Source organism: Epinephelus lanceolatus, chromosome 13, assembly GCF_041903045.1.
Source record: "Epinephelus lanceolatus isolate andai-2023 chromosome 13, ASM4190304v1, whole genome shotgun sequence".
Classification (NCBI taxonomy): Eukaryota; Metazoa; Chordata; class Actinopteri; order Perciformes; family Serranidae; genus Epinephelus; species Epinephelus lanceolatus.
Window position 1 is genome coordinate 23,579,465 of NC_135746.1, and position 27,320 is coordinate 23,606,784.

The window sequence follows — 27,320 nt, forward strand, 5'->3', positions numbered from 1 at the left end:
ATTAATTTAAACATAAACGGTAATTCTTACCATGTAAAAATTAACCGAAATTTACCGTAATATTGTTACATCCCTAGTTCTGTCTTGCTTCGTTTTGGTGCAATTTCTGATGTTACAACTGCCCCCGGTCTCCCCTACACTGCTGCTTATACTCCCCTGTCACTTCTTCTTATAACCCATGGTGACTCCATGGTGGAGGGGACCTTGGCATGTGAGCGTGTGGCATGAATTAGCTCATACTCTCTTCCTCTTTGTATCTGCTTTGCATGCCATGCATTGCATTTCATGCTTCAGTTATGAGTCAGTTCATGCAAACTTCTGAAAGCACAATATGGAGTTATTACCAGAACTGCTGCAGACTAATCTAATAGAGTCGCTAAGTGGTGCATCTCTGTGTATATACTGTGTATAAGCTCTTGGGGGGGGGGGGGGGGGGGTATCAGATATCATAGCAGCCTGTTGTTTTGGTTAATGTAATTTCCCTTCAGGCCTGTGTCTGTCTCATATTCCTGTTGATGTGTTTACAGGCTGCTCCTCTGTGACTCCTCAGGGTGACTCTGAGTATGGTGCAGCCAAATACGCGCGGGCACTTAGGTTTGTTGTTGTCAGTTTGATGTGATTCATCCCTGACTCACAGCAGAGTATTTAGAGAGGACCAGGACTGTTGTCTCAACACGTTTCTCTCACGTTGCTCCGGGATTATAACAGACAGAAAATATCAAAGTTCGAGAGGCTGTGAAAAAGTTACTTCACTTCCTCTTTGCGCGCGATGCTTGCAGTTGGGTAATACCTCCCGTTTATTTCAGACTGCCTCAGTTCCTGTTACATGATGGCTAAAATACTGGGTTACAAGGAAAATGCGCTGCAGTGCAGACTACAGTCGGTGCTATCACACACAATAAATGAGCCATGACTACTTTTACTTTGTGGATTTTAAATTGCGCAACGGAAAATCTCGCAGCTCCAAATCTATTTTAAAAGTCGACTTCTCTTTTTGTGTCACCAGAAGGTAATGGGACGAAAGAAATGTATACCTTTCTGGTCCTCATAATCCTGGCTGTGAGTCCCTACATCTGTAAAGGTAAGCCAGCCTTACATATTTCATATTTCTTGTGGTAATTAAATCGTGATATGAACATGCAGATCACCTGACTGACTGGAAGAGACTTTTTGTGGGATTTATAGGAAATGATTGTTTTGGTTTGGTTTTGGTTTCACAGCATAATGTTCACTGAGGTCATTAAGAGTTACAGGAACCAGTATTTGAAAATGTATTGGATTTAACGAGAAATAATAATAATATAATATTCCTAATATCCTATTATTAAAGTCATATTTCAAGACTGAAAACTGTCAATTTAAATCAGCTGCATCAAAATCTATACTATTTTACTTTCCAAGTAGAAATTCTTATTTAGAAATATATTATTTGGAATAACCACAGATATAAGTTCTTAGTTTTTTGTGTCGATTTATAATAGGCCATTATATTATAGTACAAAAGTATGGCTCTATCAGACAATACTAATTGTTTTAGGTGTGTTAAAACTTATACCAAATATAAAAATAAAGCAGTCAGTGGTGGAAGTACATTTACTCAGATACTGTACTTAAGTACAATTTTGAGATACTTCTACTTTACTTGAGTATTTCTATTTTATGCTATTTTATACGTATACTCCACTACAGTTCTGAGGGAAAATGTTACTGGTTACTTTGCAGTTTCAGATTAATAATACAAAATATATTTCATAAATAAAAGAGGAATTATATGTTATAAACTGAGTGACCCAGCAGTAAATGAATGTGTTAAAATCCCAGGAGGGAGCCCTTCTGTCTGGAGTTTGCATGTTCTCCCCATGTCATTGTGGGTTACTCCAGCTTCCTCCCACAGTCCAAAGACACGCAGGTTAATTGGTGACTCTAAATTGGCCTAATGTGTGAATGGTTGTCTGTCAGCCCTCTGATAGTCTGGTGACCTGTCCAGGGTGTACCCTGCCTCTCGCTCAATGTCAGCTGGGATAGGCTCCAGCCCCCCGGCGACCCTCAAGAGGATAAGCGGTTACGAAAATGGATGGATGATGTTCATTCAGAACCACTACCATCCCACTTACAACTGAGGCTCTTTATTCACTCGGCTGTGCAGATGATGTATAAAACCTTTAAGTAAGCTGGTTTTCAAATGGTGTGCTCATCTTTGATCTGTGTGGTTTCTCTTCAGATGAGAATGACCTTTTGATTTGGATCCAGTGGTTAGTGTGGTTTTGTGCAGCTTTTCAGCACTCAGGAGAGTCATTTGACCCCCCAGTATTTCACAAGGCTCTTTTGACTTTGTTTTAAAAAATGTGTTTTAAATTAAGCGCCAAAGATCTGAATATTTCTTCCACCACTGACTACAGTCCTCTTTGATATTTTCTCTACTGGCCATTTTTTAACTTTCAAACAGCGCTTAATTTAAAACCCATTTTGTAAAACAACATCATTGAAGTTGAAGTTGAGCACACCATTTGAAGACCAGTTTATTTAGCAACAAGTTTAATGGATCATCTGCACAGCCAAGTGAATAAAGAGCTACAGCTGTAAGTGGGATGGTACTAGTTTTGCATGAACTTAATCATGATAAAGCTAGTCTAAATAGTACCAACAGTACACCAGTAGTTGTTTACTGCAGCTGTAGTTTGAATTTCAAGTTCAGCCAAGCAGTTGTTTGCATCTCTTAGATCTGACGGGTTCCTCCAACAATTCTCATACAAATATGTGTAAAAAAGATAATCTAAAATCTAGTTGTGCAACAGTTAAAACATAGGAATGAAATATGATATAATGTAAAATAAAACATAATACTGTGGTAGAGAGCTGTGAATGTAATTCTATCACGCCTGTTGCTGCCAACATCAAAATGTTTCCTGGTAGCCACATTTGCACATACATTTGAGTAATGAATATTGAATGATAACAGGAGCCTCACTGGCTCGCTCTCAGTTGTTTACCAAATCAAATAGAGGTAGAAAGATGAAGCTGCCACTCCAAAATGCCGGCCAATGCTGCATCACTATGTGATAGATACTAAAAACAAAGTGCAACCTGCAGTGGTCATATAAAGCATTTTTAAATCTGTGTTCCTGTCACATGTCTTGACACATGATGTTCCTGATCTATTTAAGGACAGCTTTAAGCATGGGAAATTCCCACACAGGACATATTTGTATGCACAGACTGGACCAGTAGTAGCAGAGAAACATGCTGCAAATCAGATGTGGAGCAACACTACGAATGTTTCAGGAGTGCATCCTGAACAGTGTGGATCACGGACGGGTCACACTCCATTGAGACAAATAAAACACAAGATGCTCTTCCACTGAAACAATTAGTCAGCAGACAGTTCGTCAAAGTGTTGCCGTCATTTCGCTGGTGATGATGTCTTGTACGTAGCTGATGCACTGTTGTAGCTGTGTAATCCCAGCAGAGATGTATTGACCCCTAAGGCATCCAGAGCAAGCTGATATGCGTCAGTTGAAGCCGTTCTTACCCACAAGGTCCACACTTACTGCTGTTCTCAAGGTATTTCCACAGTCTTCAAAGGGTGCCTTCACACTTACCTGCTCGGTTCAGTTAAAATGAACCCTGGTGTGTTTGCCTGGTTTGTACAGTTGGTTTGGGCTGGTGTGAAAGCTGTCAATCGATTGGCAACTAGCGTGGAGCACACAGCAGGACTGAGACTGTTTGAAATGGAAGGTTGTGGTGTTTTTCCTGGAGGACTGTGGTGGTGGTGTGAAAGCAAACACACCAACTGTTGGATTTTTTGACAGTAGATATGTGATTTAAGCGTGATTTCAAAAGCTTAACTTATAATCAATCAATCAATCTGCTGTTTGTGATCTGCTCAGGAAGTGATCTTGTGATCAATCTGTGGATGTGATGTTTCCTCCCCTTCCGCTGTCTCTCAAGGGATCTTGTTTCATAAGAAAAAGTGTGGTGGTAAATTGCAAGAGCTTGTCTGAGTTGTGCCATGAATTACACATATGATGTTTGTCAATTTTAAAGACAGTTTTGCAAGTCAAGAAAATCACAGTTTGTCAGAGTAGCATTTAGTTTTGTGTGAAACTGCTCAGTGGACGACATCTAACGTCCCACAGGGGATATGTCACCAACACCAACAGGCCATTACCTTGGCACATTTCATTTTGTTCTTCCAGGATGAGGGAAAAGTATTAAAGGAGAAAAAAGAAAATCGCTACAAGTCTGGCCATGTTGAGAAATGCATCTTTGCTTGTGTGAGCACATCTTGGTACGAAACACAGAGAGACAGTTATTAAAGAGAGAAACAGAGAGAGAAAATTATGCACCATATCCTCGACAGTCTTATACTTAAAGAAGTTTACTAAAAACGGAGATTGTCTTCGTTCATTCATTCACTTTCTGTAACTGCTTATCCTGTCAAGGGTCACGGGGGGGCTGGAGCCTATCCCAGTTGACACTGGGCTTGAGGCAGGGTACCACCTGGACAGGTCACCAGACTATCACAGAGCTGACACATAGAGACAGACAACCACTCACCATTAGAGTCACAGAATAACCTGCATGTCTTTGGACCGTGGGAGGAAGCCGGAGTACCCACAGAAAACCCACACTGACACAGGAGAACATGCAAACTCCTCACAGAAGGGCTCCCCCACCCTGGGTTCAAAACCCCCACCAGGTTTGAACCAGGAACCTTCTTGCTGTGAGGCGACAATGTTAACCACTGCACCACGGTGCTGCCCTTGAGACTCTTGACTCACAAAATGATCTTTTAACTGTACAAACATCATATGTGTAATTCATGACATAATTCAAATGGGAACCAAAATTATTTGTCTCTCGTCATTAACTGCAGCAGTCGACTCATCTCACTGCGTTGCAGAACAGAGCGTTTCAAGAGATCCTTCGTCCTCACGGCAGTTAGACTGTTTAACACACACACTCACACACACATCACCTTAGCCACAAATGGACTGGACTGTGTAATGGGCAATTTAATTTTTAATTTCTATTTATGCACTTATTTTAACTTATTTTATTTTATGTCAATTTTAATACCACTGTATTGTGTATCCACCTACCTACCTACCTACAGTCAGGTCCATAATTATTTGGACAATGATACAGTTGTTATCATTTTGGCTCTGTACACCACCACAATGGGTTTTAAATGAAACAATGAATACCTGCTTAAAGTGCAGACTCTCAGCTTTCATTTAAGGCTTTTTTCAAAAATGTAGTATGAACTGTGTAGGAATTACAACCATTTCTTAACGCAGTCCCCCGACTTTAAGGGCTCATAAGTATTTGGACAAACTAACATAATCATCAATTAAACAGTCAGTTTTAATACTTGGTTGCAAATCCTTTACAGTCAATGACTGCCTGAAGTGTTGGACACATAGACATCATCAGATGCTGGGTTTCTTCCCTGGTGATGCTCTGCCAGCCCTTTACTGCAGCCGTCTGCACTTCCTGCTTGTGTTTTGGGTGTTTTGCCCTCAGTTTTGGCTTCAGCAAGAGAAACGCATGCTCAGTTGGATTCAGGTCAGATGATATGACTTGGCCATTGCAGAACATTCCACTTCTTTGCCTTAAAAATGTCTTTGGTTGCTTTTGCAGTATGCTTCAGGTCATTGTCCAACTGCACTGTGAAGCATCATCCAATGAGTTTTGAAGCATTTGGTTGAATCTGAGCAGATAATGTAGCCCCAAACACTTCAGAATTCATCCTGATGCTCTTGTCAGCAGTCACATCATCAATAAATACAAGAGAACCAGTTCCACTGGCAGCCATACATGGCCATGACATAACAGTACCTCCACCATGCTTCACTGATGAGGTGGTGTGCTTTGGATCATGAGCAGTTCCTTCCCTTCTTCCTTCTCTTGTCTTCCCATCATTCTGGTAGTTGATCTTTGTTTTATCTGTCCATAGTATGCTGTTCCTCAACTGTACAGGCTTTTTAGATGGTTTTTGACAAACTCTAATATGGCCTTCCATTTTTAAGGCTAACCAATGGTTTGTATCTTGTGATAAACCCTCTGTATTTATTCTAGTGAAGTCTTGTCTTGCTTACAAGAGCAGCAGGATGAAAGCTGAAGTGTTTGGGGCACCATTATCTGCTCAGATTCAATTAAATGCTTCAAAACTCATTGGACGATGCTTCACAGTGCAGTTGGACATTGACCTGAAGCATATTGCAAAAGCAACCAAAGACATTTTTAAGGCAAAGAAGTGGAATGTTCTGCAATGGCCAAGTCATATCATCTGACCTGAATCCAACTGAGCATGCGTTTCTCTTGCTGAAGCCAAAACTGAGGGCAAAACACCCAAAACACAAGCAGGAAGTGCAGACGGCTGCAGTAAAGGGCTGGCAGAGCATCACCAGGGAAGAAACCCAGCATCTGATGATGCCTATGTGTCCAACACTTCAGGCAGTCATTGACTGCAAAGGATTTGCAACCAAGTATTAAAACTGACTGTTTAATTGATGATTATGTTAGTTTGTCCAAATACTTATGAGCCCTTAAAGTCGGGGGACTGTGTGAAGAAATGGTTGTCATTCCTACACGGTTCATGCTACATTTTTGAAAAAAGCCTTAAATGAAAGCTGAGAGTCTGCACTTTAAGCAGGTATTCATTGTTTCATTTAAAACCCATTGTGGTGGTGTACAGAGCCAAAATGATAACAACTGTATCATTTTCCAAATAATTATGGACCTGACTGTACCTCTTGGTTGGGACTTTGCCTTACTATAAGCAATATTCAGTATTTATGTAAAGCATTTTATAACTATGGTAACAGATATGTCACCATGTGATAATGGGGATTTTTCCTGATCAGTCACACTTCCAGTAAGTCCCTTTAAAAGTGTGACATAGCGATCACACAGTAATATTCCAGCATATTGTTGTACTAGACACCTCATTTTCATCCTGGATCTACCTGTTAGTCATGTGGTCGATTTGCATTCTTATAATATTAATAATGTTGATAATCACTTATTTCTCCATGAGCTCTTTGTGACACCAGAGAGCATAAACACACACATATTAGAAGCATGAAAGTGGTGCATGACCTGCTGTCAGTCAGAATTTGATTTTCCATCCTGGGTCCTGACGATGCGCTGATGATCGCCAAAACTGTCCAATCAAAGAATCAGCTGTCAGCAGGGTCGTTATATTGGGGGGACAAGTAGGACTGATTACTCAGGGTCCCACTGGAAGGGAGCACACAAAAGCCTGGGATGAAAAGTTTGATTTTGTCTGCAGTAATTAGTGTCATAACAAAATTAAAATTGGCTGAATAACTTTGTTGAAAGACTGGACTTTGTAAAAAACAAACAAACAGTAGAAGCAGTCTGAGGTCCCTCTCACGCCTTAAACATGCAAAATGGTTCAGTCCACCCTGGCACTAGGATTTGTCTCTAAACACAGCTAGAGTTGAGTGAGTGACTGCTTACACTGTTGAAGTATCGACATACACTGTCATGTCTCGGGTTCCATAAAGAAAAGAAAGAAAGACAAAAACAAACAAACCAAAAGAATTCAAAAGGTGCTTGAGAGACCTGGATCAAGAGAGAAAGGGCCCACGGAGACTGTGCATGTGTCATGATCTAGGGTTTTCGTTCATGTTCTGTTATCTTGTGGACTTCGTTTTGGGGTTTTCTGTTAGTGTTCCTCCTTGTTTTGTTATCCATTCATGTTTAATCTGTTTCCTCTTTTATTTTGTAGATTCTCTCCTTTTGTCACAGCTGGCTTCACTTCCTGTCTTTGTGCATTTTCTTGTTTCTAGCACACGTCTTCCTTCAGTGGCTGAATCCAAATGTTCGGACACCCGCAGACTTGCTGACTTTGCGAGCACGTTCACAGGAAGTCCGGGAGTGCTGAGGCCTCAAGCGGACTTCCTGCAGGCTTCCAGAGAGTCCGCTTAGGGTGCAGTCATCAGCAGACTTCACTGATTTAATAACCCGCAATTCACTGATAATTAGGTCTTTTGAAATGCTACTTCTGCAAGTCCAGAAGGTTGACATTTGGATTCAGCCAGTCTCGTTAGTCCTTCCCTGTTCCTGGAGTCTTCCCCTAACACCTGTTTGTTCCACCCCAGTGTTCCCCACCAAAGCCTTGTTGTGAGCCAATCCCCATTTCCATTTCAGTTTTGGTTCTTCTGTCATTTGGACTTTCTGTTACCTGCCTGTTCTGTATCAGCTTTATTAAAGCTCGCTTTTTGTTTAAGCTCAAACTTGCCCGCTGCTCTGCTTTTGGGTCCTCCCCAAACTGATACTTAACAGTGGGCGTAGGGCCCAGAATTTGTTGCTATGCCCCTGACTGTCGGTCCATATCACGTCATGTTTGCTGGACATTAACCGGACCAGACGTAAAAGTTAACAGTGTCTAATTGTTTCCCTTTGGTCCAAACAAAATGAAATGAATTTCAAGTGTAAACACACCCAAAGACTCTTCTGACCATCTGGATAAAAAATACATTATCTTTCTGTTGAACGATCGAATAAGATTTTTAACCTGTTTTCCTACTAACGACACTGTTTCCTAATGCAAACAAAAATGGCAACTGGAGACGTACTAACACGTACGTACCAAAACTTACACACTTGCCTATATTGGTGTTGCTTTCATTTTTCATCCACATGTTTTTTTGTTGAGGAATCTTAAAGATTTCTTTTTAAGTGTTTTTAAAATGACCTTCTGGGTCTCTAAGATCCTCAGATATTTATTTTCCTGCTCTGCTCTGACTCTCCTACTGAACGAGTGGATGTTGTTTGGAGCCTGTATTTCTGTTCTGATGACGGTTTCATAGTTGACTAATGGACTCTTCTTTGCTGTTGGTGCTATGAGAACGTCTCTTGCGTTGCTAATGTGTTCATGCAAACTAAAGTCTTCCTGTAGCTGCTTCAATTGGAAAGCTTTCCACCTGCAACCGTTTGTGAAGCAGCAACAGGAAGTGTTGAGTCATGGAGGTTAGTGACCAACTGACTCCTTGTTTGATAAATAATTGGCACACATGGACATGTTTTGGCTCTTCATTGTTCGTGGATCAGTTTCTAATATGGCAAGGGAATAAGGGAACTAAAGATGCAGTCACAAATTAACTGATTGGTCTAAAAGCTAAAAATGAAATAAACTGAAAGCATGCTAGAGAGGATGTTGTGTCATTTCATTTGGAAACAGAATGACAAACACCACAAAATGCTCCACCTCTGCTGCTACCGTGAACAAATCAGAGCTGTGGATTGTGATTCAGAGGCTTCCAGTTATTCCCTGTCTGACACTGGGTGATAAAACAAAGAAACAAAAAAAGAATCTAATAGGTAATGAGCAAACCACTAATGCAGAGATCCAACCTTTTCTCTCCTGATACTGATTCTGATACATGAAGTTGTGGTATCCGCTGGACGGTATGTCATATGGCTCTGATAGTAAGGTAATGGTAAATGGACATGCACTTGTATAGCGCCTTTCTAGTCTTCCAACCACTCAAAGCACTGCATGTCACATTCACCCATTCACACACACATTCACACACTGGAGGCAGAGGCTACCATACAAGGCGCCACCAAGTTTAAACAGTCACACACACTCACACAGCAATGGGAGCAATTTGGGGTTCAGTACCTTGCCCAAGGATACTTCGATGTGTCCACTGGTGGAGGCAAGGATCGCACCACACTGACAAATGCATGGACCAAGACGTCATTGATGGACTGGGACAGTAATGGGTGGAGGTGGAGGAAAGCAGTCTGGGTAATATTTTTTATGTGTGGTTTTAAATGAAAGAGTATTGTCCAGAATGACACCAAGGCTCTTGATGTGGCTGGAGAAGGCTACAGGGAAGTTATCGATAATGATGTGTGGGTGTTTTGGATTTTGAACAGGATGCTTTTTGAACCAACGAGCAGGGCCTCAGTTTTGCTTCCACTGAGTTTCAAAAAGTCCCTGCTCATCCATCTCCTGATGTCCTCAAGGCAAGAGGTGAGGGAGATGGGAGGAAGGCCAGTGGAGGGTTTAGTCAAGACCTGTGTGTCATCTGCGCAGCAATGGAAATGAACACCATGGTGACGGAGGATTGTGCCCAGGGGAATTAGGTAGATGATGGATAAAAGTTGACCCAATACATTGCCTTTTAGGAAATTTCTGCTTCGTGTAGGCCTACCTTTAACATGGATTGATCAAGTCATTGATTTGCTGAATAAGGTCAGTTATTAATATTCAAACAGGATACATTTCATTCTGTTCAGAGGAAAGACCTCTTACCACCCTCAGCAACTCACTAAATCATGCTCATGGGAGTGAAAACTCTGCAGAGCCAGTCAGGAGCATGCAACCAAAACATCATACATTTCCTGTCAGATTTCCACATTACCCAGAATGACTTTAGATTACCTACAGTACTGAGAGAGATGTTTTTCCTTCTGCTGAACACCGGTGAAGACCGCAGTGACGAATGTTTATTTCCAGCCTAGAGAATAAATGTGACAGTGGGCAGTGGATGATGATGTGGTATGCTTTGTTATTCAGATTGCATAACAAGTCAACAAAGACCAGTGTTCCATCTGATGCTGATGTTAGATCTACAAAGATGTTGTGGCTCTATTCTGGGCCTACTGAGATTTTTGTGGAAGATAAGGAATGGTGGTTTCTCCTTGTGTGACTGAAACATCAGTGCTAAATTGTAAAAAGAGCTCTTATTTATTTTCTGTAACAATACTGTCAAACATCCCCATTGGTGCTGCATGTGAACACACAGAAGGGTTAGTTCTTTTCTAGTCGGACAGTGAATGCAGGCGTGCTTTATGCTACATGATTTAATCTGACACAACAAGACTTGTGTGAGCTGTGTGTGTGTTAAAGTGGGGAGAGTGCATTTGTCTTGTTAGCAGTAAATCATCACCATTAATTACTGTTACTGTTTCTAATGTATTCTCTGTGGCTTACGACATTTGAGGAAATGTGCTTGCAAGCTTTTTAGCCAAGCATTAGATGAAAAGACTGATACCACTCTTATGTCTCTAAATATAAAGCTACAACCAGCTGCATGTTATCTTAGCTTAGCATAAAAACTTGAAATAGAGAAACAGCTAGCCTCAAACTGTGGAATTACTGAAGTGTAAAAATGACAATAAAGATAAAATATCTTAGTTTCTGAGTGGTAGAGGTGCTGGTAGGTGGATTTTGTTTTGTGGATAGAGCCAGGTTAGCTGTGTCCCCGTTTCCAGTCTTTATGCTAGGCTAAGCTAACCAGCTGCTGGCTCTAATTGCATTTCAGCCCAGTGGCTGAAAAATGGTGGCAATGTACGTTTCTGCAGATCACAAATACATAAACTTATCATGTTTTATACATAACATGTTGATGTTACAGTTTCTAATGTATTATATGTAGTTTACAACATTTGGGGAAATATGCCTACTAGCTTTTTAGCCAAGCGTTAGCTTAGCTTAGCATAAAAACTGGAAACGGGGAAACAGCTGGCCTCAGATTGTTGAATTACTGAAGTGTATAAATGACAAAAATGTACATGTGTTAATTTGTGAGTGACAGAGGTGTTGGTTTTGTGGATTTTGTTCCCAGTGGATAGAGCCAAGTTAGCTGTATCCAGTTAGCTAGCTAAGTAAGCTAACCAGCTGCTGGCTTTATCTGTATATTTCAGCCCAGTCACCAGAAAAAAATGTGGGCATGTACATTTCTGCAGACCTCAAAGACATAAAATGTTCATGTTTTATATGCATCATATCAATGATTATAAAGTGACATAGTTTTGATTACATGTACATGAGCAGACTTTGTGGTGGGGACGGTGGATGGCGTGTTAGCGAGACGCCTACAAAGTTGCAGACCACTCTTCGAGACCAACAAAGAACAAAAGCGGTTGTAATTTAGCAAGTCACTGCTGTTTTCCCAGTGGCTTTTTAGGCAACAACCGTGGGAGTTTTGTAGCGACCTGTCACTGTTTTTCCAGTGGGGATAGTGCCACAAAAAGATGTTGCTTTTTACCAAGACATCGCTTCATTTCCTGCTGGGATTTTGTCCGCCAAACTGGGAATTTTGAGCCAAAACATGATCTTTTCTTAATCGTAACCACAATTTAACAATAGAGCTGTTGATGTATCTGCTTTAATGTATCGATTGTCTCCAGAAACGTACATTGCTGGCATTTTTTATGGCGATTTGATTGCATGTTTACAATACAGATAAGAAAGTGGTATCAATCATCTCATCTAACTCATGGCAAGGAAGCAAATTATTGTATTTTCTAGACTTGAATTTCATCTACATTATGAAATGCTGAACAACATTTTTATTTTCTCAAGGCCAACATGAGAACGCCTGCGACGTTTTCCCTAAAGATCAGTACATTGAAGTGGGATCCGACATCAACATTATTTGCCAGACTTCATGTATCCAGGGCAAAATTTTCTGGACACTGAACAACAGACGCGTCAAAGAAAGCCTGTCAAACACAACCAACTCTACACACACGGTCCTGTCTCTGAGGAACTTCACCCACCACAGTGCTACACTGGAGTGCCACAGTGCAGCTACTCAACAGGTCCTTGGAGGCACCACCATCAGGACGTACTGTAAGAAGTTTTTCGGCTTTTAAAGATTATTTTTTGGGCTTTTTGCCTTTAATGACAGGACAGTTTCAAGTGTGAAGGGGGGCTGCTATGGCAGGGACATTGCCTTTGTACATGGGGTGCCTGCTTGACCCACTGACCTACTGGGCGCCCCTGTAAGAAGTATTTTTGATGCTTATATGGCTGTATACATGCCTGCAATAACGTGAGATATATGATATTTCTGACTTTCTTTTTCACAGCAAAACCCGGCAAAATATCATGTCTCTTGAAAAACAGAAATCAGGAACTGGAAGTTTCACCAGACCTGTTCATCTGCAAATGGGAGCATCAGATTAATTCTTCATTGAAAATAGAATACATTGTGCTGCGGTGGGTGTCAAATTTTCTTTCTTTTGTTTAAGAACTAATGGAGGAAAGATTCTTTTTGATTTATGTACTTAATGTAAAACATGTATTTCTTTCAGTGGCTCTTCCCAGAGCGAGATCTGCAGCTCATATACAACAACATGCACAGTCAACATTACTCTAGGCTCAAATACAAGAATTCTATATGAGATGCTCAATATTACTGTGAGAGCTAAGACTACTGCTTGGCAAGCTGACTCTGACCCTTATATACGTAACCCAGAGCACATAGGTAAGTAGCAAAAATATATATTTCTTAATGATATCTTTGTGTTTAAACATTTTACAGTTCTGCATTTTGATGTGCTGTCATAATCATATTCCCTCAGTGCAAATTATCCGTCCGACAATAAACGTAACTCCCTCCTCTGACGATCTGTTGGTCAAATGGAAGCGGTCACTTTTTACAAGTGAGTGTCACTGTCAAGTCAATTACAGCAAGGTACGTCCCTCATCATAAGCTACCCATATTAAAATATTGGCTTCATTTTGAACCTTATACTTTTTCAATACTTTAAACCACAGGTATAATGTGTGTAATATTATTGGACCCATGTTAGATTTTAGCTCCTTGTAGGGCTGCAACTATCGATTATTTTCATAGTCAACTAATCATTTTTACGAAAAATGTGTTAAAATGTTGAAAAATGTCAGTCTGTCTCTCCCAAACCCCAAAATGATGTCATCTAATGTCTTGTTTCGTACTCATGCCAAAAGGGTTTTAGTTTACCGTCATGGGAGAGTGTGTAAAGCTGCCAATATTTGAACGTAAGAAGCTGCAATAAGAGTATTTTGGGGTACTTTAGTACTTTTTTTTTTTTTAGCCTTTAATTGACAGGACAGACAGGTGTGAGGGGGAGAGAGAGAGGGGGAGTGACATGCAGGAGATGGCCACAGGCTGGAGTCAAACCCAGACCCCTGCGGCAACAGCTAAGCCACCGACGCCCCACTTTAGTACTTTTCTATGAAAAATGACTCAAACCGATTAGTCGACTACTAAAATAGTCAGCGATTATTTTAATAGTCGATTAGTCATCGATTAGTCGACTAATCGTTGCAGCCCTAGTTCCTTGTATAATTTGTCATCTCCAATCACACTAATTTGGTTCGTTTATTTTTATATGACTCGAGTCAGACTCATTTGAGGACTTGAGACTTGCTTGCCTAACACTGATAAAACACCCAACATCAACTCGGAGTACGGACGGATGGCTTTGTCCGTGTCTGTATACATATCTAACATTGAGCATAAATGAGCCTTGAGACTGCTACTATAATGCTGCATTCATGCGATATTGAGAGAACTGGAAGGACAGGAAAAAGTCAGCTTGAAATAGTTTTTTTTAAAGGAAAGAAAATCTGGTTTTAATCCGACTCATTTTGGCATTCGCACACAACCCTGTCTTCAACAGCAAATACAATTTGTCAGAAACATAAGAGTGGCCAGATATTACATTTGCTGTCAATATAATGACAAGATGTTGTAATTAACATATCAAGCACTCGCTAAAATGGTAACATGAACTTGTCAGTAAAATTCTCAATAACAACTAATGTCTTCAATCAAAAAATGCCCAATACAATATCTGTTTGTGGTGTCTACAGTATTGTTTAAGCACTCACAGCCCCTATCGACCTCGACCACCTCCCTATTACTTCAGATGGTACAAAACTACACTACCTCTGGCAGAACACCACTCTTTGTTCAGCTTTATGGCTCCTAGTGGCAATCAAAAAGTACAGCTGTTTTTGATTCTGCCTCTGTTTTTCTTTATTTCGTTTGTGTTCCCCTTCGTGACTGATCAAAGTCATTTCTGTTTACCTCTCTGTTCCAGGCTGTCAGTGGAAGAACTCCAGAGGTTAGAAATAGATTTTTACTTGACATTTCTCTTCACCTAAACAAAGCTGTGTCTGTTTAAAATCTCCTTTATTAATATTTAATGGTTTCAACTTTGGATCTTCTGGGACTTCCCTAATGGCAAGTTTCTAACCAAAATCTTTCTGTTTTTCCCAGTCGGTGATGATCAATAAGACTGTCGAGAAGCATAGCAGTGGGACGGTGACGATTACAAAAGTGGAATCCTGCAGTAACTACACATTTTCAGTCCGCTGTGCTTTACCTAAAGCTCCCTGGAGTGACTGGAGTAAGGAGAAGACAGTCCTGACCAAACTGAACAGTAAGAACAATCTATGGCAATAATCTGAATTTAATACGGGTCATGTAATCAGCATATTTTATTTGGAAAGTCTGAATTAGATCTTTTTCTGAATGTATCATTTTCTGATTAGGACGGTTGGCTCTGTGCGTTGTCATGGATGTATTGTACACAAGACATCTTGCCAACTGTTTGCAAGGTGGAGGTAGAGATGCATGCTCTAAAGAAAAGGTCACATTCCCGGTTGGAAGAAGAAACACTCCTAAAATTAAACATAATGATAGACTTGGATATCAACAGGCTTTTGGATATGCACAAAATAGCAGTGCAGACCTTTTCAGGAAAGTGGTTAAAGGAATAAAAGAGACATGGTTGAACAAGTCTACCACCAGTGGAATGCTACTTTGATGCAAAGAAGCAGAATAGCACAAGAGGCTCCAGCTGGTCCACTATTTGGTATTTTGACTTGATAACCAACACGTTGGGGCATGTACATGCATCGTTTTAGAGCAGTGGTTCCCAACTGGTCCAGCCACGGGGACCAGATTTGTTCATAGTCAATAGTTTAAAGTCCACTCAGTTTAAAACATTTAGCGTCATACTTGCGTTTGGCCATGTTGTCAAGCTTGTTTGTTGTCTCTGTTAATGGCCGTCTGTTATTCACTCACTCTACAGCAGGAGATGGCACTTCACAATAAAAGCTCTGTGCCGGATATTCACTGTACTTCAAAATAAAGTGTGTTTTTCACAAACATTTGCGAGTCACCAGTTGGGAACAGTTGGGAACCACTGCTTAAGAGCTTTGAGTTGCTAATAATATCTCAGTTGTGTTAGATCCTAATTAGGGTTGGGTACCGGAAGTCGGTGCTTATATGTAACCGGTACCTATATAGCGGATACCTACCGGACCGAAACAGAACACACATTATGGTGCCTCTTTTTGGTGCTTTTTTTGAGTGCTGTGTCTCCCTCTATTGGACATTACACGTAACAGAATCATTCATTGATTCATTCGTTCATTTGTTGAGTGTATATTATTATTTAAAGGCATGCTAAGCACCATTGGCGTCACTTCTGTTTATGTTCAACAATGTTATAAAACACAACGGAACCAGACTTTAATAGAGTTAATATTATTGTAATGTTAATTTGTTAAGTGTTTTTTATTATATCTTAAAACTGTTAATAGAGTTCATATACCTATTTATTTCTAGGTAGCCTATTTCTAATTTGCCTCAGCAATAAATAAATAAAAACATTGTTTTTATTATAATTTAAAACTGTTATACAAAATACTCACACACTTCTGAAAGGTGGCCCATTAGTGCCACTTTTCAACCTCTAAAAAAAACCTCATATTTTGAGGTATCGGTTCAGGCACCGTTTAGGCACCCGTTCCATTTTAAAAGTATCGGTTCGGCACCGGTAGCGGAAAAAACCTAAACAATACCCAACCCTAATCCTAACTGGACTCATTGTATATGCATGCTATGTTGACCTTTGGACCAAATATGCAGATTTTTGAAGAACTGGATTCATCATCCGGATAATTTTAGTGTGATTTGCAGACGTTTGGAGATGTCTTTCATTAAGGAAAGCTAGCTGCCAATATGGTACCAGCTAATTAAATAAAAAGAGTAAAATACTTTGTTGCGCTGAAACTCAAAAAAATTCAAATAAACAGATACAAAGTGTAAAGTCATTAGTTAATTACGAATATGCACTGTGATGTGCAAATAAACTAAACTAGACACAGGCCTTGTGAGGAACAGCTCCGATGAGATCCCACTTAGTATTACTGAAGAAAACAAAGCATAATGTTCTGCTGTTTTACTGTGCTGTCTTGTGCAAACATTTCACTTGAATTTTCATTAATATTTAAGTGAAATTAACAGTGGTTGACTTCCAGGTGGATGACAAATGAATGATATCTCTGTGTATATACTGTGATTCGAAGCTAGCTAATAACAGATTTGGCAGAGAATGATGGTTTGTGCTGTTGATGTAATACGTGCATCTAGTTCACCAGTTTACAAATCAACATTAGTTTTATTTTGAATAAACAAACCAAAAATATTTATTTGCCAACTTGTGTAGAAATGCAAAAAGTTGAAATTCAGAAACATTATTGCGGCTCTAAAAGAGAATACAGATCTGACACACCTCAGCTGCAGGTTGGGACGTGAATGTGAATATTGTTAGAAACACCAGCTTCAAAGAAAAATGTTAACACACAGTACAGACAGACAGCTGTGTTAAAATGACTCCAGAGAGGTGATAACGGCCTGGTGACTCATTGGAGAGTTGATGATTGATAGTTCACAAGAATGGACATGCAACTCAGTGCAGCGCTACTTACTTGAATTCTTGGTAGATCAGTGGAAAACAAAACAAATGGCAGATTGTACTACCATTCCCACCATCACAGCTGTAACCATTAGCTTGAGGTTAAACCAGACCTGTGTCCATGGCTCTGCAGCAGATGAGCGTGCCTTTGTGTGTGTGTGTGTGTGTGTGTGTGTGTGTGTGTGTGTGTGTTTTGGTGTCATGTTTGATGCCACAGCCAGCCAAGTAAACAGGAGCAGCATAGAGGCCTGAAAAGACTTTACAGTGGTTACTTCTTTTTATATCTCTCTCTCCGTATTCAGTGTTTCTTTCAAACTTGGTGTACTTGGATCAATGTTTTAGCGCTGCTTGGGCGGAGACAGATGATTTCCATCAATACTGATCAGAGCCGGGGCCGATAAATACCCATGACTACTGCAGAGTCATTCGACCTGGGTGTGAATGCCGATTGTAATCTCTCCCATTACATTAAAAGGTGGATGTTAGCAGGTGTTAGTGGGTTTTTTGTGCAGTGGAAAGGGGCTCAATTTACTTATTGACTTATATCGTTGACAATACAAGTAAAATAAATACATCATGAATAAATTTATTGTTATCACTAAAACACATTTCACGTTGCCATCTGATACTCCACCCCCAGCAGTTAATGCGAAAACAGTGCAATGGAGTTTTGGCTGCACCCGTCAGAAGTGCAGAACACACACGTGCTGCTGATGAAAAGATGTAAAGTGAACTGCGGCCTGACTCAAACTACCTCGCCAAAAATGAGGGTCTCAGAAAAGAAAAGCGTGAGAAGCCAGGCAGACCGGCAAATAAAACCTGTAATTTTATAGCTAGTGTGAAAATAATGATATCATGTGAAACTAGATGACAGAAGGCATCCATTGGTGCCAGTCATGTGATGTTATCTCATTGGGAGGGGGCTAAATAACACTCCAAAGTTAGGCTAAATTTGGTGAGGGAAAGTGGCATTGCTGTTTTCCAAATTAGTGTATTTGAATATTTCTGCACACTGGGTCCCTAAACAGCCTTGGACTTGCATAAATTGGATATGAGTGGAAAACTGAGACTCTTGTGGATTCAGTGAGACCAATTGTGGTCATGTGCGACAATGTTAGTCCCCATAGTAAAGATTTCATTGCAGTAAGACCATTTGAAATAATCAGTGTTGGTGTTACTGCTAAGTGTGGGTGTGTAGTGATGGAGTGGGTGTGGATTATGAGCCCAAAGTGGAAAGATTTGTCCCCATGTCTATAATTTCTAATGACTGGCCTGACTCTAGGTGTGAACAGCAGTCCTGTTCTGTCTTTATTTGGCTTTAGGTCAGTTAACTGTTATCATATTGATGTATGCTCATATTTGTGTTTGTGTATTCCAGTGCTATTGTTTTGAATATATTCTAATCCTTCATAGAGCGTGATGTGAAGCTGCAACTGTGGAGGAAAGTAGCTGAACCGCAGGAAAATGGAGTTAGAAGAGTTCATGTCATGTGGAAGGTAAGGAAGCCTCTCAGTTGAAAAATGTTGTTTTGAAAAATTCATTTAATTGATTTCCAAACTCTTAAAGGCGAAGTGTGTAAGAGTTAGAGATTTAGCAGTGAGGATTGCAGATTGCAACCAGCTGAAACTTCTCCCAGCTAGAATTCCTTCAGTGTTTATTATTCAAGAGCATTTTAGCCAAATTATCCGCAAAGATCTCCTCCTCTCCCAAGCAAACAGACTAAATCAGTCTTTATCTGCCACTGCTTGTTGCAGATGGGCTTATAACTACGGTGGCTGATGTGTAAACATGAATAGCCCCATCTTGAGTCAATGTTTGGATTGTCCATTCTGGGCTACTGTAGAAACATAGTGGTGAATATGGCTATCTCCATAAACAAGGACCCGCTCCCTATGTAGATGTAAATGTCTCATTCTAAGGTAATAAAATCACAATGACTCTTATTTTCAGGTGATTATATACTAAACCTAACACGCTGGGTTGTCCGTTCGTCCGTCTGTCCGTCCCATTCTCATGAAAGCAATATCTCAAGAACACCTTGAAGGAATGTCTCCAAATTTGGCACAAACGTTCACCTGGACTCAGTGATGAGGTGGTTAGAAGGTCAATGTGATCTTGTATCTGTCTCATTCTCGTTGATGTGATATCTTCAAAACACCTTGAGGGAAGTTCTTTGAATTTGACACACATGTTTGGACTGAAGAATAATCTGATTACAATTTGGTGGTTGAAGGTCAAAGGTCAAGGTCAGTGTGACCTCGCAAAACATATTTTTGGCCATAACTCAAGAATTCTTATACAAATTATGAAAAAAACTTCACACAAATGTCTAATGGGATATAATGATGACATGATGACATTTTATATCCAAAAGGTCAAAGGTCATTTTCATAGTGACCTGATCATAATGTTCAGCATTAAACACTTTTCTGGCCATTTTTCATCATCATAACTCAGGAACAGAAGGTGAGACATTTGGTCAGATACTGAATCGGTGACTCTAATCTTGGGTGTCCACCTTGAAACTGTGCTGATTGTATAGATCCTCTGTGCTGCTGAGGGTAAGATGTGTGTGAAGCATTCATGTTTTCACAGACATGGATATAAACTATAAGAGAAACTTGACTGGTGCCCGTAGACATACAGCCATGGTGGGGTAATTCTAGTTATATTCCATTCCTGCCAATATATCCCCCTAAATCCTACACACTGGACCTTTAATTCAACTTTTCAACCGATATTTTCTCAGAGACTTTCTCCTTACGTTACTTGTTGATCTAATGTGCTTCAAACTGTCTACGCAGGAGATTCCTTCTACATGCGAAGAGACATTTACCTACGTTATCAAACAGACTCCCTATAAAGAACAAAAGATGGGAGTCAACCAATGTGGCAGATCGCCTTGTGATGTTTATGTGAGCCAAGATGCACACAGAATAAGTCTCAACCTCTTCAATAAAGATGCCCTGTTCATGGAGGAGTCTGTTTATGTTCCAGCCGTTGGAGAGAGTGAGTTTTAATGCTATTGATTTTGCTGTTTTAATGAGTAACCACAAATTATAGATCACACTGCTTCATGTTAATGGAACAGTGCTTTGCTCTGATGCATGATAGTGTTTTTATATCATTTTCGCTTCCTTTCACTCGATCTCATTTGGCAGGCCTCCCTCAAGTTACCGACATCCAGACGTCAACATATGGAGGCCTTATTCTGGTCAGCTGGGAAGCTCTTACTCATCCTGTCAGTGGTTACATGATCGATTGGACCCATGATGGAAATCGATATCACTGGGAGGAGAGCAAATATACGAACACAACACTCTCTGGTAGGTTAGAGAACATGTTGATGGACAACAAACAGACTCCTTATGGGTGTTAATCCATGAAATGAGCTCTTGGGATGAGTCATCATCAAACTCATGCAGATTTATGGGAAATGACTAAACCTGTTTCAGATCAATTTGTTTCTTATCTTTCATCGTCTGGGTGTGGCAAAAAGTGGATATGCTCGTGGAAACTTTAAAAGCTGGATGAACTGATTAGATTTTGGTGGTCAGATTTCAAAGGTCAAGGCTTCTCATTCTCATAAATGCAATATCTCAGATATCTCAAATTTGGCTCAAACATCCATTTGGACTCAAGGATCAACCATGCACTGAGTCAGTAGACATCATCCTCTGAGGAACATGAATGTCGTATTAATTTTTGAGACATTTCGGTATGGAGCAAGTGGTGGAGTGCCTGACCAGCTGACGTTGCCATCCCTAAAGCTACACATCTGACTAAACAGCTAAACAGGTCTAGTAGTATTTAGATCTATGGCTTTAATGTGTTTTAACGATCACTTGCCACTTCTTACTGTCACAGATTTTCAGAGCGATCTTTTCTTCCTTGCAGACCTTCTGGATAAGACGCCATACAATATAACAGTAACTCCCCTCTTTGATGACAAGACAGGTCATGCTACACAGGCCCTTCAGATCTGCTCCAGTGTAGGAGGTATGTCATTTAGTTGTGTTTTTTAGGATTCTGAAAATGTATTTTCATGTTTAACCAGTCTGATTTTAAAAAACGTGGTCCCCACAGATCCAGGAAATGTTACTATGAATGTTACGGCCTACGACAAAAGTGCCTTTGTGAGCTGGAGTGTGATGTCTCAGGAGATCTGCAGCGGTGTTGTTGTCAACTACACTGTTTTCTACAGTACACAGAAAGGACCACAGCTCAGTAAGTCCACCACAGACTTGTCTGAAGGTTGCATATGAATAAAAATACACTAATTTCCTCTTCTCTTATGACGTTTCTGTCATGTCATGGTCTTCTAGATGTTACTGTAGATGGCACAAAACAGGACATCTTTTTGAAAGATCTGAATCCAGACACCCGATACACCATCTATGTCACGGCCACAGCTCTTACTGGAACTACTAACAGCAGTGAGACACACTTTAAAACCCAAAAGTTTGGTGAGTAGACACACATTATAGTTGTAGGTCTCACAGCACAACTGCAGCCATCTAACAGGAATCTTTCAGAAATTGGCATACTCACCCAGAGTGACTAGCGACAGCGTGACAAGGTTAAAAGACCTGCACTCATAGGGTACAATGTACAACCATTCTGTTACACCTAGGTGTCCCCTTACGCTGACTGTATGAAATTAACACCCAGACACACCAAACTGACATAAAAAACTAGTTGCAACGAAGGGTGCCTGTTGACTCATGTTGCCGGTGTCTTGCCAAAGACTTGGCGCCATTCAAAAGTGAAGACTGACTGGAAGGATTCAAGACGCCAATTAGCCAGTTAGCACATTAACAACACAACCAAATGTTGAAAGAGCAAAGGATTTTTACAGTGCACCATTTCTGCTAAAGAGTTCAATGACTAAAGAAGTAACCTCATTGTATTTAATGAGATTGTTTCTATCTCATGCCCTCTTGACTTCAGCCATTTGTTTACTTTCCTCACTTCTGTTTCTCTTCTTGTGTGCTGAGCTGAACTGCCAATCAGAGTGATTTCACTTACCAGCGGGCTCCACAGGCTCCCACACTAATTCAACATACAGAATTGGATATAAAAGGCTGACAAGCCTTTTTTTGAGCTAGGAGTGACCATATTTGGGTGAGAGGCTGGCGCTGTAGAGAAGCGAGGGGTGGATCTGATTGAGAAGCCAAGGACACTAATGGCCAGACAGCCTGCCCTTAATTATGTGTAACTTTTAGCCTACCTGCTGTGGCACCAATGCAACATGGAACAAGGAAAGTGTTGCAAGCCTGAACATGCCCACGAACAACAACGCTCCACCGTCAGACAAAACTGTCCTGTCGAATGAAATAATGGAGAAATCAAAACCTAATTTTATTTATATAGCACATTTCATACAAAGTAATCTCCATGTGCTTTTACATACAACATGTGTGAATAAATCTCAAGGCAATTGAATCGAACGCAACTGGACTTAGTTTTTGTCTTAGAAGACATTTCACCTCTTATTCAAGAGGCTTAATCAGTTCATGCTTGTCTGACTAGGCTGGAACTAGTCTGACAAACTGGTGTGGAAAAAACCCAGGTATTTAACCTCTGAGGAGGTCATCACAAGGCCAATGATGTCATTGGTTTGTTAGTGTTCCAATGGTGTGTCAACGAAGGTTGTTGAAACTCCTGCTGCAACGGTGGTCGTTGGAGTCGTTAGAGTCACATGAGGCCATTTGTGAACGACCATTGTTTTTAGAGGTTAAGCTGTTAAATCTCCTGGGCAAGGATGAAAGGACAGCATTATAGGTGGGGTATAGGTGGTGTCGCAGACCTCCTCCTCTATTGAGAGTCCAGTTGCGTTCGATTCAATTGCCTTGAGATAACTATGACCTGGATAAATGAGAATATCCACAGGCATCAGAATCAGAATCAGAATCAGAAATACTTTATTGATCCCCGAGGGATCTCCTTGCAAGACAGGAAAGATACATGAAAATATAAGAAATTTAAACAATAGTATTAACAAATATATAGTTAAATAAACAGGAATAATTAACAAACATAAACGTAAATTATATATGTGTATATATATATATATATATATATATATATATATATATATATGTATATATATATATATATATATACATACATACATATATATATATTGTAAACAAAAAAAAAAAAAAAAGGCATGTGTGTATACAAACAAGTCTTGAGACAAATTCATCCCCAGCCCACCCATCCATACTGTCATACCCAATCACACATCCACAAAAATAAACACTAGAGAAATTTAGACATGATGGCGTCTGTTCTGCCCACCATGACGAGATCAAAGATTCTGGCCAGGGAAGTGTTCAAATGCGTCCATGTGCAGGAGTGGGTTGTTGTGGCAAGTCTGGGAGAGCCTTGGTATTGGTGGTGTTACCTTGGTTAAGAAACAACTCATAACATTTCTTCATACTCCGGAGTCCAAGCCATAAATTTTTCCATGTTGTTGATTTTGGCAGTTGGTGTTGGCAGTGATGTCCAAGAAAGATGCGCCACTGTTATTTTCCACTGACAAAATGAGGGAAGTGTTAAGGAACCAAAATAAACCGGAGGTCCCAATGCTGTGAGATGAGAGCAGGATAAAGGGCAGCATCATTATAGAGATGAACCCTGAGTGAAATTAAACTAATGCTTTTATTTCCAAGTATTTGTTTGGGGTTGTGACATTACAAATGACAACTCCGTGTCATAGTAGCAGCTGTATGTGCTTCGAGATCCCAACCACTACTATCATTACTCACATTGCTCACTAAAACAATGTCTTGAGTAACTATGAAGTCATGACCTCCTTGCATTGTTTCATAGCTATGATTACCGCAGAACATCATTAATAATCAGGCATTTCTCATCAGTAATTGGAAAATATTTCAAGCAGTAACACACAACATGTGTCACGTAGAGTTCTAGAGAAGTGAGTCATTGTTAAAGCTTACTACAAATCCATTCTGTTTTTTCGGCAGGTCCGGGGCTCATTGCAGCAGTCAGTATGTGCGGCAGCATCATTATACTTCTGGTGCTGTCACTTGGATTGTACTGTGCTGTTCAGTAAGTGTCAGTCTTTTATCAGCACTGATGATGTGGTGTGGATTGATTTCAAATGATGACACTTAACTGGAGACATTTCCATGTCAGCAGTAATGTGTAAATGTTTTCATACAGGGCTTAATCTTTATATTCATGACCATAACATGTTAAAAAATTGCCCCCAATGATGCTTATAATCTGCTTTGTAGGTGGGAGAAGTTCAGGGAGAAGCCGGTGCCAGACCCTGGCCGCAGTTCTGTGGCTTTGTTGCTATCGCCAAGTCATCAAGAGGTGAATTCAGTGAGGAATCAATTACATCATTTTAAGTGCCTGAGGGGATGATTAAATTCAATTCTCGGTTGTTTGTGGTCAGGGAAGAAAATATGAAGAATGTGTTGCTTTATTTTAGGTGATAGCTGTGAAAAATTATAAACAAATCGTAGTGGTTTGTATCCATGACCCACTGGGCTTCAGCCCCCTCAGAAGATTTTGACCAGACACCAAAAACAGTGATGTCACAACAACATTTTTTGCAATGTATTAAGTCTAATGCTCAGTTATACTGTCTGTAAATTATATCTTAATAATGAGTTGATAAAAAATATAATAATAATAATCTGATAAATTATGATGGACTTAAAGTATTTCACTATTTTCTGACATTTTATGAAAAACAAAATCATTTATTTGAAGAAAATAATCAGCATATTAATCCATAATAACTGGTATTTGCTTCTTTAAATTGTGTTTCTCAACATGAGGATGCCAGTGGTTCCCAACCGATGGGTCGTGGTCTAAAAGTGGGTTGTTGGTCCATTCTGAATGGACCACAAGTGACTCGCAAATGTGTCAACTTTGAAAAAAAAAAACCTTTATATTGAAGTACAGGGAATTTCTGGGGCAGAGCTTTTATTTTGAAGAGCCGTTTCCTGCCATAGAGTGAGAGACTAAAGGACAGCTATACAGTCATATTTCAAACATATTCATCACAAACAATCTAATCTAAGTGTCATGATTCTGTAACTAAGATTTTACCTCCTGAATAATCGACTATCTGCATGTGTGTCTTTGTGGCATGTGTGGATCTGTCCGCAGGGAATATACACCTTCCCGCCATTCAGCAATCCACCCGAAAGTGTCTGTGACAAGGTTTACACAGAGGAAACTCAGACAATAGCCACCTCTCCACAAGCCACAGGCAGTAATGAAACCCCAGCCAGCGTCCAGACAGAGGAATATGTTGACCCAGCCACGGTTCCAGTGCTGCACATACAGAATAAAGACCCAGTCGAGGCTGTGGAGACACAACACTTATCCTCTCCTGATGATTCCACCGCACTGCTTCCTTCAGAGACTTCCCCAGTCAGCCCATATCGAAGCCAGACTCCTGTGCACAGTCCTACCAGTAAAGAATTGAAGCAAGTTCCACCGAAACAACCAGAGAAGACGATGCCGATGACGGTTTATGTCACTTTGAACATGTTTGAACAAGGCCAGGCCAGGTGAGGAAAATGGATAGACAAAACAATGAAAACATTCCAAGATTCAAGAAAAATGAATCAGCTCTGTGGAAACCAGGTGTCATTAACGTTGCCAAAGACTTGCATGATTGTGTGTGGCATTATCCTGCCTGGCACTGTTTCCACTGCGGGGTGAAAGCAGAAGATTGTAATCTTGTATCAGACTTCCTAACCTAGGTCATAAAATGTAATGTTATGTGTAAATAAAAGTACATTGTGCTAATGCTACTGCAAACGTGATATTTATAGCTAAACAATGTGTGTAGTAACTGCTTTGCTGAGTCTGCTTGATGTCTTCTGCAGAGCTAATTATATGGAGATAAGTGTATATCCCTCCAGCAACAGTTTTTGGTCTCAGTTGATGCATCTACGCCATAATGTGTTCAGAACTCTGAAAAGAAACTGAAACTGGGGCCTAAACTATGCAGCAGAGGTTGAAATCATAAAACAAATATGTGGATGTACAGACTGTATTATATTAAACCGTAAAGCACAGGTTTGTCCAGTGATAACAGCACTGAGATTTTTTATATTATGTTGTAAATACCACAATATTAGCTGTGTAATATAAGCTTCCCATGTGTTTCCTGTTATCAGTCACATCTGCTCCTTGTAAAACAATATTTAACTGCTCACATGACACTAGAAACCTGACTGCAATTCTTCCTGTATGACTTGGCGTCCGATTTAACAGTGACCTATACATATAAGCTGCTTAATAGTGTCACATTTATTGTTTGGCAGCAGATTTTAAATGTCTGAGATAGCTTTGTCCTTTGTCCAAACTCATGCATTTTTTATTACATTTGTTAAATGGTTCAAACTTTATTAACTATCAAAGTATGCTGCAATGTTTAGTAAATATTCACCAAGTTAAACAGGTTAAAAACTGGCATTTGTTTTTACTGATCATGTAATAATATCATACATGAGCAGGACTTCTAAAGAGGAACATTACAATGGACAAAAATATTAAATAAATTACATACATTTTGTGTTTTACAAGCTGTCTTGTTATTTGAGTACAAAATGTGTTGAATGTGCTGCTTGTTATCAGTTCAATAGACAATAAAGTACTCAATTGATGTAAGAGGAGTTATTAAGGAAGGGAAATTTCGATTTAATATGTCAATTGATTAAATAAAAAAATTAAATTAAATCTCACATAACCAAAATGTGGGAGTGAAGTGTGGAGAGCATTAGAGGAAGAGAAAA

The 27,320-nt window shown here is 40.0% G+C and overlaps 1 protein-coding gene across 1 annotated transcript; it reads left to right on the top strand.

Moving 5' to 3' along the window:
• Positions 1–624: 624 nt before the first annotated feature.
• On the top strand, positions 625–27,107 carry LOC117270468 (interleukin-31 receptor subunit alpha-like). The gene is made up of 16 exons (XM_033648097.2): positions 625–1,081; positions 12,353–12,622; positions 12,862–12,991; positions 13,087–13,259; positions 13,357–13,469; positions 14,863–14,886; positions 15,042–15,204; positions 18,943–19,025; positions 20,334–20,538; positions 20,691–20,855; positions 21,427–21,528; positions 21,616–21,756; positions 21,855–21,995; positions 24,522–24,606; positions 24,795–24,876; positions 25,681–27,107. Exons 1-16 carry the CDS (start codon positions 1,027–1,029, stop codon positions 26,089–26,091), a joined length of 2,343 nt encoding a protein of 780 aa, XP_033503988.1. The 5' UTR covers positions 625–1,026; the 3' UTR covers positions 26,092–27,107.
• Positions 27,108–27,320: the final 213 nt, after the last annotated feature.

Bases quoted from the DNA above. Each gene is read 5' to 3' on its own strand.
- LOC117270468 (XM_033648097.2), top strand. From the start codon at position 1,027: ATGTATACCTTTCTGGTCCTCATAATCCTGGCTGTGAGTCCCTACATC. The intron at 13,260-13,356 runs GTAAGTAGCAAA...ATATTCCCTCAG, and splicing joins ACGTAACCCAGAGCACATAG to TGCAAATTATCCGTCCGACA. The intron at 15,205-18,942 runs GTAAGAACAATC...AATCCTTCATAG, and splicing joins AGTCCTGACCAAACTGAACA to AGCGTGATGTGAAGCTGCAA.